The sequence below is a fragment of the Acinonyx jubatus genome, chromosome E2, assembly GCF_027475565.1.
Source record: "Acinonyx jubatus isolate Ajub_Pintada_27869175 chromosome E2, VMU_Ajub_asm_v1.0, whole genome shotgun sequence".
NCBI classification, from domain to species: Eukaryota; Metazoa; Chordata; class Mammalia; order Carnivora; family Felidae; genus Acinonyx; species Acinonyx jubatus.
This window is the reverse complement of record NC_069396.1, coordinates 48,682,024-48,697,614: the sequence shown is the minus strand read 5'-3', so window position 1 is coordinate 48,697,614 and position 15,591 is coordinate 48,682,024. Positions and strand designations below refer to the sequence as shown.

General features: G+C 55.2%; 2 protein-coding genes across 7 annotated transcripts in view; one reads left to right on the top strand and one right to left on the bottom strand.

Annotated features, from left to right (window-relative positions):
• The window catches only part of SMG9 (SMG9 nonsense mediated mRNA decay factor), a 20,125-nt gene extending 9,859 nt beyond the window's left edge, over positions 1-10,266 (top strand). For all 6 annotated transcript variants that reach the window (XM_027037716.2, XM_027037717.2, XM_053211429.1 and 3 more), the window contains 8 exons: positions 1,479-1,590; positions 3,522-3,617; positions 4,055-4,140; positions 6,964-7,070; positions 7,819-7,926; positions 8,095-8,223; positions 8,539-8,683; positions 9,747-10,266. In XM_027037716.2, the coding sequence (XP_026893517.1) occupies positions 1,479-1,590; positions 3,522-3,617; positions 4,055-4,140; positions 6,964-7,070; positions 7,819-7,926; positions 8,095-8,223; positions 8,539-8,683; positions 9,747-9,825 (862 nt within the window). In that variant the 3' untranslated portion in view covers positions 9,826-10,266. The remainder of the gene's footprint in view (positions 1-1,478; positions 1,591-3,521; positions 3,618-4,054; positions 4,141-6,963; positions 7,071-7,818; positions 7,927-8,094; positions 8,224-8,538; positions 8,684-9,746) is intronic.
• On the bottom strand, positions 10,258-15,591 carry LOC106973672 (interferon-inducible GTPase 5). The gene is made up of 3 exons (XM_027037720.2): positions 15,555-15,591; positions 12,955-13,594; positions 10,258-12,347 (listed from the first exon to the last, which is right to left on the bottom strand). The coding sequence occupies exons 2-3, from the start codon at positions 13,556-13,558 to the stop codon at positions 11,704-11,706; spliced, it is 1,248 nt and encodes a 415-aa protein (XP_026893521.2). The 5' UTR covers positions 13,559-13,594; positions 15,555-15,591; the 3' UTR covers positions 10,258-11,703.

The following is a 15,591-nucleotide window of genomic DNA, read 5'->3' as shown; positions in this document are numbered from 1 at the left end:
CTAATCAGATGGAATGACAGGAGCCTATGTCTGAGGCAACAGAGCTTGCCTGGTGTGTGTGCAGAATGGCATGAAGGCCCTGGAGCTGGCGCGGAGTGAGCAAGAAGGGAAGGCCTAGGCGGTCAAGGTCAGAGAGGATAAGGGAGGCTACGGCTCACCACACAGCACAAGGGGAGCCTTTCAAAACCCACCTCCAGTCCTGTCACTTCCCTACTTAAATGTCTTCAGGGCTACTCCAGGCTCGTGGGCCAAAGCCCCAGCTCCTTACCAGGCCCCACAGAGGCCTGTGCTCCCTCTTGTTGCTCCCAGTCCCCCTGTTCTCCGCTTTCCCCTCTCCCCACACTGGTCTTTTGATTCCCCACACACGCCACCTGCCATCCACCTGGGACAGTCTTTGCTTCCATCCTCCACCCCCTGTGCCTCCCCTTTAACTTAATTAAAGTTGCTCAATAAACTCTTCTCTCTCTCACTCTCAGTGTGGTCATCTGTCTCTTGTACGGCAGCCCTTCCCAGCCCTCCCAACTGAGCTATCCCCATCCTGAGCGCCACATACCCCTTCTTCCTACCGCTCACAGTTACTGATCTCTGTTGATCTGTAAAGCTAGAGCAGGAGCTGCTTGGAAGCAGAGACGGTCCTTGTTCCCTGTCGCATCCCGGTATCTGGTACATCAGAGGCCTTCAGTACGGTGTTGTTAAGTGGGTGTCGGACAGCGTAACACGCCTCTCAGGGAGGTGGGGATTACCTTTTGAGACAGAAATACCATTACCCTGATTTTACAGATTGAAAGAGAAAATCACTTTGTCCAGGTCGCAGAATGTGACCCAGTTGAGCTCCATGGTCTAGGGCAAGGCTCAGCTGTGCCTGCTTTGGCGTCATCTCCCGGTCCGACGCAGATAGAACCGAGGGAGACTCTCCTCCCAGGGGAAGAACTGGGAACAGAGTTCTACAACCACCCAGCCTCTCACTGTGAGGGTGGAGAGCATTCAGTGCTATATCTCCGGAGCCCGGCCCGTGGCAAGTGCACTGGGTAATTCACAGCTAACGATTACGTATCGCTGCCTAGCGGGCATTTTCCTAAGGGCTTTACGGCAGTTAGCCTCATAGCAGCCCTAAGAGTTTTGAGACTGCTGTTATCCCCATTTACGGATAAGGAGGCCAAGGAGAAAGAAATTAAGGACTTGCCCAAAGCCACAGAGCCAGAACTGGGCTTTGAATCCCAGCGGTCCTACAAAGTCCTGACTCTTAAACACCTCACTCTACTGACTTCATTGGATGGGTTAATAGATCTCCTTATGGGTAAAGGTGAAGTCATGTGGAATAAAATGTGGTTCTCTAGACAACAGGGGCCACAGGTGGAAGGCTTTGTAGGAGGCTTTGAGAGTGTAGGGAACCACGCTCATTTTACATGGTTACACTCTGGAGGCATCAGAGGCTGAGAAGCGCACCTCTAATGCACCCCACCCGCTTCTCTCCACAGGGCGTACGTTTTCCGGGCCCAGAGTGCCGAGATGAAGGAACGAGGGGGCAACCAGACCAGTGGCATTGACTTCTTTATTACCCAAGAGCGGATTGTTTTCCTGGACACACAGGTGCTGACCTCCACATGCCCGCCCTCCTTCATGCCACCTTCACATCCATCCCTGAATGTTGTTAAGCCAGAGCCCCGCTTAGATTCCATGTGGTCCCAGCCCAGCCACAGGCACACTAGGTGCTTATGGACAAGTTGTGTCTTTTCTTGGCCTTTAGCGCGTTTTCAGATTTTGCCTCCCTCCCCTCCCATCCATCGTATACACAGTAGCCTAGAGAATCTTCTAGCGTAGTGGCTAAATGTGTGGGCCCTCGAGGCCGGTCTCTGTGTGTCCAGGTTCTGCCTTTAATTCTTACCATTTGGGTGACGTGAAGCAAGTGTTTACCCCCCCTCAAACTTCAGTTTCTTCGTCTATAAGTGGGGACGATAATCATACTCAGCCTCACAGGTTCATTGCAAGGCTTCAGTGGAACGGTCCAGGCAGAGCGGTTGGCACAGGACCTGGCATGTAGTTAGCGTTCAGGCCCATCACTATCATTAGAACTGACCTGTGTGTTTCTGGCGGCTTTCCTCATCCTCTCTCTTGCCCCCAGACAGAGTCCCCGTTCTTCAGCGTGGTGTTCAGGGCTCGTGGGGCTCACCTCCTTCAGACTCCAGCCTCCCCTCTCTGGTGTAGTCTCTAGCTCCACCAGACGCACCACAGGGCCTCGCCTTGATCCCCCTCCCACCCTGGGCCGTCCACATCCTGTTCCCTTTATCCGAAACTACCCTTTATCTGAAACTGCCTGTTCCTCAGTTTTCTTAAGTGGGAAAAACATCATTGCCTACCTTGTAGGGTTGTTGCGAGGCTTTGGTGAGTTAATACAAGTAGAGCCCTAATGGCAGCGCCTGCCATGAAGTAGGTACTTCATACTTTGCTGTCAGTATCATGAGCATGAGAACACTCTCTCTCCCCTTGCCATTTTGCCTGGCTAATGCCTTCTCCTCCGAGAAGACTCTGCCGGGGCATCGCCTCCTCCCAGAAGCCTTCCCCTGCTCTGAGCCCCCACTGGTGCCGTGTGCACCTTCCATCGTGGCACTGACGTATCACAGCCTCTTCCCACAGTGTACTGCTCCCACTCCCCACCTGCCTGGAGCGCTTTAGGGAGGAGCTCTGTTGGTCAGGGCCTGGCCCCTACGTGGTTCTCCCTGAATGTTGATGGAGCGGAGTTCTAGTCACCATAGGTGTGGATGGCACGGACAGTGAAAGCCCACAGATGTGATCTGTGAGTCAGGCCCTGTGCAGGGGCCACTAGGGGACCTGGAGACAAGCTGAACTGCCATGAGCTGGGTCCAAGGCCCATGTGGAGCAGAACGGAAGTTAAAACAGGACAGAATAGAGCATGCAGCTCTATTGGGAGTTTTAGAAAGCAAGCAATTGGGAAACTGTCTTCTTTAAAGAATTCCACTCACTGCAGCAAGAAGTCAGTAAGACCACCAAACTGATTGCGCTCTTGTGGCTTTTAAATGGAATGTTCCTTTAAGAAAAGGTGATGAACTCACCATGGATTCTTTTACACCCACTGATGCAGTTTTCAAATCCTCACCAATTTTCACACTAAACATCGTTTTTTGACCAAAGTAATTATCTTAGCAAAGTTTTGAAAGCATTTGAAACAACTAAGAAAAGGAAAGTGTCTTGAAGGGACATGACTCATGCAAGCCAATATTACATTTATTAGCACTAGGAGAGTTCTCTTTGAGCACGAGGCACTTGAGAGGGGTGATAATTCATAAAGGAGCTGGGGGAAGTGTATCTGCTTTGAAACATTCTTCTTTCACCCCCTCTTGCTGACTAGCTCTTACTCATCAGAAACCGCCTGTGTTTCTGACCTTATTTTGCCCCGAGAGAGGCAAGGTATTGGCCTTCAACTTGAGGAACTTGGGTGGCTGTGACACTTAGGGTCCCGGCCTCCAGCCCCCGTTCCCAACACCCTCTCTTCCTTGCCGCAGCCCATCCTGAGCCCCTCCATCTTGGACCACCTTATCAACAATGACCGCAAGCTGCCTCCAGAGTACAACCTGCCCCACACCTACGTTGAGATGCAGGTGAGGGGACCAAGCCGGACCTAGGGGCGAGGTCTCCCCCTTCCCCCTCGAGATTCGCGATGGGGAGTTGGATATGGGTTGACCTTGTTTCTGCTTCATAAAGAGCCCTGGGTGCCCCAAGAGCTGTAGGAAAGAATAGCATTGAGAGTCCTGTCAGGCTCACCTCCTGGCTGTGCTCCTCAGCAAAGTCATTTCCTGCCCCCTCCCCCTTCAGGCCTCGTTATCTGCCTGTGTGAGATGGGAGTGATCATTCCCATCTTGCCCAATTTAGGGATGGCCTGTGAAGGAAGTGCCAGCGGAGTCTGGGCACACAGTAGGTGCTTAACGGCTCTGAGGCTCTCACCCTGCTCCCCCTTCAGCTAAGTCCTGGGAGCAGGGACCCCAGTCTGGGTAGGGGGGGACCTCCAGCTCGGTCACCCCTTCCTGCCCTCTCTCAGTCTCTCCAGATCGCGGCCTTCCTCTTCACGGTTTGCCACGTGGTGATCGTTGTCCAAGACTGGTTCACAGACCTCAGTTTATACAGGTGAGCAGGTGGCGGGGAGGGTTGGGGGGGTGGGGGCAGGGAGCGAAGGCAAGAGATGGGGATCAGAGACTCGGCCACTGGCCTGGGTCTCATACGTTCCACACAGTATCCATAGGGACCCCTTTAAAGTCTGAGTTGGGGACGCATGGGTGGCTCGGTCAGTTAAGTGTCCGACTCTTGATATGGGGTCAGGTCACGATCTTGCAGTTGGCGAGATGGAGCCTCGAGTAGGGCTCTGTGCTGACAGTGTGGATCCTGCTTGGGATTTTTTCACTCTTGTTCTTGCTCTCTCTCTTTCTCTCTCTCTGCCTCTCTGCCACTCCCCCAGTCGTGCATGCTCACACGTGCATGCATGTTCTCTCTCTCAAAAATAAACTTAAAATAAAACGTGAGTTGGAGTGGGTCACCACCACCTAGCAGACATACACATGCTTACGACTCCCCACTGGCTTTATACATCACTCAGAACAAAATCCAAAGTCCTTCTCATGGCCTACAAGGTCCTCCACGGGACAGTCCTAGTCTCCTCATTGACCTTCTCTCCCACCACTTTCCCTCGCTCCCCGATTAAAGCCCTAGTGGCCCCATGGCTACTCCTCGTGCAGCTTAGGACCTCTGTGCTGCATCCCTCAGCCAGAACACTCTTCCTACAGACCTCAGACTCCCTCCCTCACGTCGTCCCACCTCAGGCCTTCCCCGATCTTATAACATAGAACCACCCCCCACCACCACCCCACTCTTACGCTACTGTGTTTTCCTTCATTGCATTTATCACTCCCTAACAGGACATTGCAGGTCTCTTTAGGGTCTGTCTCTCCCAGTCTGAGTCCCTGGTGCCTCACACAGTGCCTGGCACAAGGTGGTTAATACACGTTTGTAGAATGAATAGCATAATCAGGAGCGGGCTTGTCCCTCTTGTCCATCTCCAGGCACATGTACTGTACCCAGGCAGGCAGGAAGGGGGAAGGAGTCAGGATCTGGCCGGAGTCCTGCCTGAAGCAGCTGGAGCTTTTAGAAATGCCCCCTGGACAGAACTGGCTCAGAACCTAAGGCGTAAGGGTTCCTCTTGGCCTCAGGCCCCAGGGGATAGCTGTGCGGAGGCCAGCCGCCTTGGGCACAGAGCCCAGCCAGAAGGAAGGAACAGGAGCTCATGGGGAGGGGAGAGCTGAGCCAAGGGAAGCAGATGTCTCCAAAGTAAGGCAGCCCAGGATTTGAACCCCAGCTCTTAGTAGGTGAGTGGCCTCTTTTTCCTTAGCTCCTCATAGGCAAATTGTTTTATGCGGATTAAATGAGTTTAAAGAACTTAGAGCATTCGGTGGTAAATGGGAATGTAATGTTTATGTTAGTAACCCTGGGGGTTGGGGTGAACTGTGGGTCTGGTCTGGCCAACAGTAAAAATGACTTTCTGGGAAAACCAGCCCTTGTGACCAGATCTAAATGTTTTTGTTTTTTTGTTTTTTAATGTATTTTTGAGAGTGAGAGTGAGGGAGGGGCAGAGAGACAGAGGATCTGAAGTGGGCTCTGCGCTGACAGCCCGATGTGGGGCTTGAACTCACCAACTCACCAACTCTGATGACCTGAGCCCAAGCCGGACATTTCATCAGCTGAGCCGCTCAGGCGCCCCTAAGTGTCTTATTTCTGAAACACCCGCACTGTTACCATCACCATAGTCTGTTTGAATTTGTTCACGTGAGAGGAGTGTATTGACCATTTATGGATGCCATTCCCCGTTCGGGGCACTGGGTACACAGGTGTGAATTTACCAGACTGCCCTGTGGAGTTTGCATTCTGATTGGGGCATGGACTCGGCCCGGCACGTGGCAGAACCTTGCTTTTAATCCAGAGCCTGAGGTGGGCTTCTCAGCAGGGAAACCCCACAAAACTGTGGACAACACGTTTGTATGTGTGTTCGTGTGAGGAGAATGTCCGTGCTTTTTATTGGATTCCCATGAGCCCTTCCTTCAGATAGCAAGCAGGTTTATTTTATTTACATGTCTGGAAATTTTATTTTAAAGTGGCATAAACTGAAACTTAGGTCCATGCAGAAACTTGCACATGGATGTTTATAATGCAGTTTTATTCGTAATTGCCAAAACGAGGAAGTGATCAAGGTATATTTCAGTAGGTAAATTGATAAACTGTGGTACATGCGCACAAGGGAATGTTACTGGAAATGCGTTATCACGCCATGAAAAGGAGGAAGGTACACACTCTTGAGTGCGTATTACTAAGTGAGAGAAGCCGGTTTGAAACGGCTAGTGTATGATCCCAACTCCATGACGTTCTGGAAAAGGCAAAGCTGCGGGGACAAGTAAAAAGATGAGGGGCGGATAGGTAGAGCATGGAGGGTTGTTAGGGCAGTGACGCCGCTCGCTGTGATGCTGTGTGGCGGGCACATGTCCTTTTTGTCAAAACGCGCAGAGTAGACAACACCGGCAGGGAAGCCTAGTGTGTAGCATAGCCTTTGGGTGATGATAATGTGTCACAGGCTCATCGGAATGTTGACAGTGGGGGAGGCTATGTGTGGGAGTGGGGCGGGACATTCATGGGAATCCCTGTACTTTCCACTCGGTTTTGTGGTGATCTTACCAATGCTTTAAAAAATGAAGTATTTTTTTAACAGCATAGACTCATTTAAAAATGCATGCAGTTGACACGGGTCCATGGATTGGTGTCTGAGAGAGTTGTCTCTGAATTCCCTAAAATCCCCTAAAATCGGTGTAGCTGTAGCTTTTATCAGATCCGCAAAGGGGGCCCCCTCCCCAGGCTGTGGGACAGGGGGGTGCCCATGCCAGAGCACCAACCTCTCGCCCTGAACCCCAGGTTCCTCCAGACAGCAGAGATGGTGAAGCCCTCTACCCCATCCCCCAGCCACGAGTCCAGCACTTCCTCAGGCTCTGACGAAGGCACTGAGTACTACCCCCACCTGGGTGAGGGACTTGACTGGGGCGGGGCGGGGGGGGGGGGGGGGGATGGGTGAGGGAGAAATCGGGGAGGGGGGGAGGCAGGGGGACGAGGGAGGGGCGAAAACCAGGAGCGCTGGGGAAGTGGGGAGCTGGGAGGAAGCAAGTCAGCAGATTAGCTGCTTCTTCCTCCAAGGTTCCCACCTGGCCACCAAGGGCACGACCCTGAGTCTGGGTCCAGCTCCTTGATCAGAAGGGGAGCCTTTTATATACAGGATCCACATCAGCCCATTTCTCTGTCCCGTGCACCTCCAGCACAGACTGGGGGCAAAGAGAGTGCTGAAGTAACCCGAGTGGCCCCAGGTGCCCTGCTTGCCCTGCGGCCTCACACCATCTCGCTCTGCTCTACTGTCACACTGCCCTTCTGCAAACCTCTCATTCGTTTATGACACCCCAGGCAGGGTCTTCCCTACGTCCTCTGCCTCACCAAGTCCCTGGTGCCTTTCTGTCTTACTCCTGATTGTGTGGCTATTTTCCTTTTCGGTCTTTTCCATCAGACTGGGGGGTCCTTGGGGACAGAAACCAGATCTCACGTCTGGGTCCCCTGCATCACCCAGCACAGGGTCTGGTGCTAAAGCAAAGTAACATGTAACATAAATATTTACAAGAGCTCTGAGCCCAGGGGTAACGGCAGATCTTTGGCACGAGTGGGGAAGGCCACACAGCCAAGCCCCAGCTGCCTCACGCGACTACATCTCTCTTCCCACCCCTCCAGTCTTCCTGCAGAACAAAGCTCGCCGAGAGGACTTCTGTCCTCGAAAGCTGCGCCAGATGCACCTGATGATTGACCAGCTCATGGCTCACTCCCACTTGCGTTACAAGGGTAAGGGTCCCTGAGTCACCCCCCAGGCTGACCGGTGGCTCTTGACTCCTGCTCTGGCCCATGGTCCAGACGTCCAGACTGGCCTCCTGATTCTAGCTTGACCATCATATGTGTACCTCCCCTGCCCCTCACCATAGTATCTGTAGGCTGATAGGTTCTCTCCTGCAGGTACTCTGTCCATGTTACAGTGCAACATCTTCCCTGGGCTCCCACCTGACTTCCTGGACTCTGAGGTCAATTTGTTCCTGGTGCCCTTCATGGACAGCGAAGCAGAGAGTGAAAACCCACCTCGGGCAGGTATGGTTGAGTCTGGTCCACAGGGATACCAGTTCTTCCCTGGTCTGGTGGGAGATACAGGTTGCCCTGGCCTGGGGTGATAGGGACCCACACTGGTCTGAGGGGAGACTCGTGGCTTGTCCTTAAGGTGCTTGGACCCTTTCTTAGGAGTGTGTTTCCAAGATGTTGGAGTACGGGAAGAGCTGGGCCGGGTCTGGACGTGGAGGTACTCCTGGTATTCCAGCCCAGGATACTGGGTGCCTGGGAAAAAGGAAAGGCCCTCTGAGGAAAGGTGTCCCCCCCCCCCCCCTTATCCTCCCCACCTCAACTCTCCAGGACCCGGTTCCAGCCCGCTCTTCTCCCTGCTCCCTGGGTACCGTGGCCACCCCAGTTTCCAGTCCCTGGTGAGCAAGCTCCGGAGCCAAGTGATGTCCATGGCCCGGCCACAGCTGTCACACACCATCCTCACGGAGAAGAACTGGTAAGAGCTCCGGGCAGGGTGGTCAGTGTGGGGGCCCCCACCCTGGTGCAGACTAGAGGAGGTTCTCAGTGATCTCTCCACATCTCAGTTCCCTTTTCTGGGATGCTGATGACTGCTTCCACGCTGGACAGCATGCTGTCTCTTAAGTCCTCCTGAGTAGCCAGTAGGGTGTAGGTCTTGTTACCAGTTTTACTAGTGGGGAAATTGAGGCTCAGAGAAAGGAATTGTCACATAGTGATGTTACATACCGGTAGCTAGGTGCCATTTGATGGCGAGGAGTAGGACCAGTGAGCCCAGTCAAGCTCAAGCGTTTATTCTGAGGCCCTGAGTGCGGAAAGCATGGCCTCACAGGAGGGGACGCTGAAATGTCCCCACAGGAGCTGCATTCTCCAGCTCTCACTGGATGGCACTGTCTCCCTGTGCCCCCCCACCTTCCCTCCTCCTGTGCCACCTGGCTCTCCCCACTCTGCTTTCACAGAGCCCCGACCTCCCCCAGCCCCAGCCCCACATGACCCTCTGTGTCTCGAGCCCGCAGCAGGTCTGCAACATCGAATTTCCAGGAGACACAGAAGTTGGAGAGAAAGAGCTTGGCTGGGTGCAGCCTCTAGCACGGCTCCCCCGGGGTCTGTGGCTGGCCGTGGCCGGAAGGGGCAGGGAGCGCACACAGCAGCAAAGCCAGTGAGCCATGCGGGCGAGGGGGCTCGGGGCTCTACTCTCCCACGGTCTGTAGCAGGGCCCAGCTGGGTAGAGGGTCATGCAGCTGTCAGACGTTTCTGATCGCCACAAGACTCTGGAGGGAGATAGAGGTAGAATCCTGACCCTCAAGTTGGGGCTTGAGGCCTTCATTCCAGACCAGGCGCCTTCTGCTTTGCTCACCCCAGGGGAGGCGTCAGAACCTGGGCCACTCCCATCAGCACTGTCATCTTCCCCACATCCCGGTCCAGGAGCCTCCGGGGTCAGGTCATGCAGGTCGTACGCAGGACCTGTTTTTGCACCTGGCCCGGGTCAGCGCAAGGCTGGCGGGCCACAGCCAGGGCTGCTGACCACTCACCTCCTCCCCCAGGTTCCACTACGCTGCCCGGATCTGGGATGGTGTAAAGAAGTCCTCTGCCCTGGCGGAGTACAGCCGCCTGCTGGCCTGAGGCCGAGGGAGGAACGTCATGCAGAGAACCCCCCTCTGGGTCCTCACGGATGGTGAGGGAGCACACGCGTCCTACCCCCCTGGTTGGGTGGAAAGTGGCGGCAGGTCTGATGGACGAGGGACCACGACATTCTTGCCCAGAGACGTGAGGCGTCCAGGGCCAGGCCTCCCATCCTCAACGGAGTGTTGTCAGGGGCAACTCTGAGATCCCACCCCCAACCTGGGCCAGGGCGGCCCATCTCAGTCCCCTGCAGGGACAGGCAGTGGGAGTAGTCTGGTCACGGAGAATCCCAGGTTCCATCTTGACCTCCCTCAGCAGGGACAGGAGCAACAGGGTCCCTCCTCCCTGACTCTGAGCCCTTTCCTATAAGGTGCGGCAGGGTCTGGGGAGCTCTTCGTTGGGGCAGGTCTGGTGGTTCGGATAAAGAGTCATGCAAGCCTGTTCTGGTGCTTCTCTTCTTCCCGTCTCCCCAGCATGCTGTCCTGGGGAGCAGGGCAGATTTGGGTCCTGGCCTTTAGGGGGCAGATTACCTGCAGCCACCATTGGAGCCTGAGTGAACTTGCCATGGGGACACTTTCACTGCAGGTCATAGAATTGTGAGGAGATGAGGAAGACCAGTCTCTGCTAAGGAGGAAGCCCCTAGAAAAAGGGGTATTCTGTTTCCTGCGGTGACATCAAGTCCCATCTCTGTGCCATGGATAGGAAAAGACAGTGCCCTCCTTTGGCTAAATGCAGTGACTACCTCCGTGTCGCCTGCTGTCAGTTGAAGACAGTGCCTGCCTTTGGTGAAATGCCTCGTTAAATGCAATGCCTGATTCAGTATATGGTTAAAAAATAGTGTCTTAGTTAAATACAGTGAAATACAGGGCTTACCCTGAGCTGAAACAAGTTCTACCCTTATCCAAATGCTTGTACGTTACTCTTAACACACAGCGCCCACAGTTGGTGAAGTATGGTGGCTTCCTTTGCCTACAGAGCTCATCTACTCTTGCTTAAAAGTAGTCTCTGCCTTGTAAGTCCAGAACCTACCCTCAGTTAAGTACAGCATTCACTTCAATATGGTACCTACCTCACCTACCCGGTTTAAATTCACTACCTCCTAGCTTAGTGTTTCCCTAAGTGCGTCTCCAAGTGGGTCTGGCCACCGCACCCATCCCAAATTAGTCCCGACCTTCGAATCACGCCACCTCACCCTTCCCTAACGCGGTTGGTTCCGTCACCAGCCAAGTCTGGCTGCCCACTACCCCATGCCCCTTTGGCCTCCTTGCCTTCCTCCTGCCCTTGGACGTACCCATACAGTCCTGGCGTCCTTGTTGTGGGAATCCTGGGGGCGGGGCGGGGGGGTGGTGAAGAAAACACCCAAGAGGCCAGGAGTGGGGTCCCTGTAGATCTCTAAAGAGCGAGGGGCTGAGGACTGGGAGGCATGACACCCAGGTCTTGCTGACCGAGAAGACCTCAGGCAAGAAACTCCCTAACGATCTTCAAGGCCGTTCAGAGCGGAGACATTCACTTGCCCTCTCTGAACCCCTCGCCCCACTGCCCTGACTACACAAACACCTTCCTAAGTGCCCTCTCAGCTAGGCAACTGAGATCCTCCCCACCTTGTCAGACCTTATCTGTCCCGTGTCCCGCCCCCTCCCTCTGATTCCCAGGGGGACTGCTGGTTGATTTGAGCGTCCAGGTCAGGGAAGGTGGGGGCAATGGCCAGAGAGGGCATAAGATCCGGGGCTCAAAAGTACAAGACCGCACACAGTGCCAGAGGGTTGGAGCTTGAGTTTCTTTCCATTCCTCAACACCATCCAGCCTGGGGACAGATGGAACCTGTGTCCTCCCACTCTTACACTGCCACCTCCAGCTGGCCTAAGCTTGGGGCTGGGATTATTGATTGCATTTATCTGGGAGCTCATGGTCAGAGTCGTCGAGGAAGGCCTGGGTCAGCACTCTCTGGGCATCCTTGACCACCTCGTCCAGAGCTGTGCGGAGCATCTGGTAGACGGTGGCGAAGCTGATGCCGCAGGTGGCCAGGGCGCCTAGGATGGGCACGCCGAGGAGCTCCTGGGTGAAAGCAGAGGCGTCCCTGGAGGCCTGGCCCAGTAGTTCCACCACTAGTGCCTCAGTGACCTTGGTCTTCCAGCCCTGTACCGCCTCCAGGATCTTGTGCAGGGGCTGGCCTGTCTGCTCAGCCAGCCTGACGAGGGAGTCCTCGTCGAGGCCGAGGCTGCGGTGGTAGCCCTCCAGGGAGCTGATGAGCACACACAGGTCACATGCCACATCCCGTACGCCTGGCACGGGGCTCGGGTTGACGCCACAGGCCACCGTGGCCACCAGCCAGATATGCTGCTGCAGCGAGGCTGCCTTCTTCTCTAGGATGGGCTTCGAGACGTTGGGCACGGCCAGCAGAAACGCGTGCTGCTTGTGACTCTCCAGTTCCTTCACCATCAGCTCCTCCAGCAGGTGGAAGTTGTACTTGCCCAACTCAAACATGGAGAGCAGGAAGACCTTGGGGTCCTTCAGGCCCTCCGCTGCAGAAGACAAGAGCACCGCTCTGTTCCTGCGCTGGAGCAGGCCATGGCGTGCTGACTGCCGCGGAGGCACAAGCACTTGCTGTGAGTGCACAGCACGTGGCTCGGGAGAGTTGGCCCTGGAGCCAGCCTGCCTGAGTTCGGACCCCAGCCTTGCTACCCACCACCCGTGTGGCCTTGGGCAAGTTACCAAACCAAACAAGGGGATAACTGTACCTGCCTCATAGGGATGTTGTGAAGGGAGCGCATGAAAACGGTGCCTGGCCTGCGATAAGCCCTCAACAAATGTCAGCTGCCCTCGGCCACAGGTGCCAGCATCCCGCGGGCGCAGAGCTTTTGCACCGCTCTAACTTGGCAAACACACACGCCAGAACGTGCCCTGTTTCCTTAATGCAGGTGATTGGTCTCTGTCACCTGTGACCGGGAAGAGCCAACTCTCAGGAAGTGAATGGCAGCTGTAAGCATTATTTCACCGCGGGGCCCGGATCAGTCACGCAGCGCGACATTGGATGACCCCTTCTCCCACTGTGGGCCTCAGCTGGGAGAGGAAGGGGAGGGGGCCGGCAAACCCTCCAAAATCCACCCACCTCCAGAGCCTGAACCTCACCCCTCAGCCGCCGCCCACAGTCTTCCCGGATCTGGCGGAGCACTCTCTCCTCGGAGAAGGTGCTGGGGCGCCGGCTCCGCGAGGCGGCAATGTCCACGTCCACCTTGGAGCGGACGAGGTAGAAGCGTTTGCCCCGCTGCAGGATCTCGCAGGCCAGCTGGGCATGGTGGGCAGTGAAGCTGTCTGAGGTGATGATGATGAAGAAGTCGTAATGTTCCAGCAGCACCCGCTGGAGGTATCTACCAGTCCGGAAGCAGGACGTGCCTATGCCCGGCAGGTCCCAGATGATGATGTTGGGGTACTTAGGGTGTGGGTATGGCGTGGGGTCCACCGTCATTTCCACCACGCCCGTGCAGGCTGAGTTGGGGTCCTCGTCTCCCAGCCCCCTGATGGCATTGACAAAGGTCGACTTGCCTGAGCCTGTGCCCCCAGTGATGCCAATGTCCAGCCTGGCATTCTCCAGCGAATGAAGTGTGGCCTGCAGCCTGGCGGCCACTGTGGGCAGACCCCCCGCCTCAAAGGCTCCCATCAGAGCACTGGTGTCCCTCCATAGCTCCAGTATCTTGGACTGGCTGAGGCTTGACTGGAAGTGTCTGCCCGCCATGGGCTACCTGACGTCCAGGCCTTCAGGATCGATGACCTTTGGCAGGGCAGGGAAGGGAATATTTTCACTCGGGGCCGCCCTCTCTTCTCTACACCCACCAGCACGCCCAAAGTATCCGAGGCCTTGCCAGCAATCGTACTGCGAGTGCAACCATATGTCAGGCCCCGTGCTAAGTGCTTTATTTCAGTTAACACGTATTCATCACTGCCAGGTTCTCCTCCTGGAGCATCTCATAAAATCCTCATAACAGCCGGAAAAGGAGATTCCCTTACTATCCACATTTGGCACCCAGTGGAGAAATCGTTTGCCCAAGGCCTCCGGCTAGTGCATGGAGTGTTGGGAATAGGAATCGGTCCCTCTGATCCTAGAATTTAAATTCTTTTTTTTTCTTCAAGATCATTATTTTGTTAAGATTTTAGTTTCAAGTAATCTCTACACCCAACGTGGGGCTCGAACTCACAACCCTAAGATCAAGAGTCACACGCTCCACCGACCTAGCCAGCCAGGTGCTCCTAGAATTCAAATTCTTAAATTACTTCTTGTGGCATTTACCATGCACCGGGCACTACAACCAACCATATAGGGCAGTAATTAAGCGCTGGAACCCTCATGGTCGCTGGTAGCAGTTAGTGTTCATTTAACGTTTACCCAGGGCCAGCCACTGTCCTAACCACATGCGTAATTTCACTAAGTCCCCATTTTACAGAGAGGGAAACCGAGGCTCAGGGAGGGAAAAGTCACTAGATTGTCCAGCCTGCACCAGAGCCAGGACATGGACCGGCTCCCTCTGATCCTTCTGCCATACAGCCTCCCCACCCTATGCTCACACCGCCAGGGAGTCCCGTGTTCAGGATGGTGTGTGAGGGTGCACAGGTACCGGGATGTGGGCTGTGTTTTTGAGAATAGGTTTGGAATGGACCATCTATCCTTGTATCTGAGAGTCTGGGATTTCCCTACCATAACCACTCACACCCTCTTTGGCGCAGAAAAGTCCATGTGAACCCAAAAGTAGTCCCGGCACAGCCAATGGGAAGGCGTCCCAGGAAGAGAAGAAGCCTTTGGTTAACCCTCCAGGGGAAAGCCGCCCGTCTTAGTCCGGAATGGTTTTCTAGGTTTAAGGTAATTTGAGGCCCCAAATGAGGCTAGAATCACCACCACCAGATCTGGGAATACCCACAGGCAGTATTTGTGAGCACCTAGGGGTGAGGCCACCTCCCCGCAGGACAGTCCCCGCTTCGCCGCCGGCCTTATACACAGCCTCCGGGGTCTTCTTGTGAATTCCTGGAAACTCGCCTTTCTCTGCACCTAAATCCGACCCCATCCGTGACCCTTGTTCAAGCCCACAGAAAGCCTAGGGGCAGCCCTTGTCCTGTCCAAAGCCCCTAACCAGGTAGCATGCGAATCTTGTAAACACATGTGACCCTTGACTCGGCATGTGAGGTTAGGCTTGTGCGAGGGTGTCAGATTCACTTTTGCATTCCTACCGAAGAGCCAACAGGGAGTAAGGGAGTGCCCGGGGGTTTGGTTTCACAGGGTCCCCTGGGCAGATACAGATGCCCTCACCCCATCCACGTGTTGCACATGCCCTGTGTCACCCGCAGCCCATGCAGCTCTCAGGAATCCTACCGCCATCGCCCCCTCTCAGTTCCATGGCCTTTCAGGACAACCCCAGCATCCGTGCACCCACACACCCACGCGGAGACAGCAGGTAACCCCAGTCAGCAGGCTGTTCACAACCTCGGACCCACAGTGTCACACCCCCGGAGACTTACCAAGGCCCCTCCCAATCACACACACACACACCAGAAAGCTCGTCACCACACACATTCCCACAAGCCTCCGAAACGACTCATTCTCGGTGGCGGGATTCGCCCTCTGCCCCCCTCCCTGCTTTGGCGGGCAGCGAAAGAGCCCACCAGCCTTACCACCCCAGGCTCCACGCGGAGGCCAGCCCGAGGCCGTGGGACCTCCCCTCCCCCCCGCCACCAACACCCACCATCACTCACTGGCAGCAGGGCTGGCTGGGGATGCTC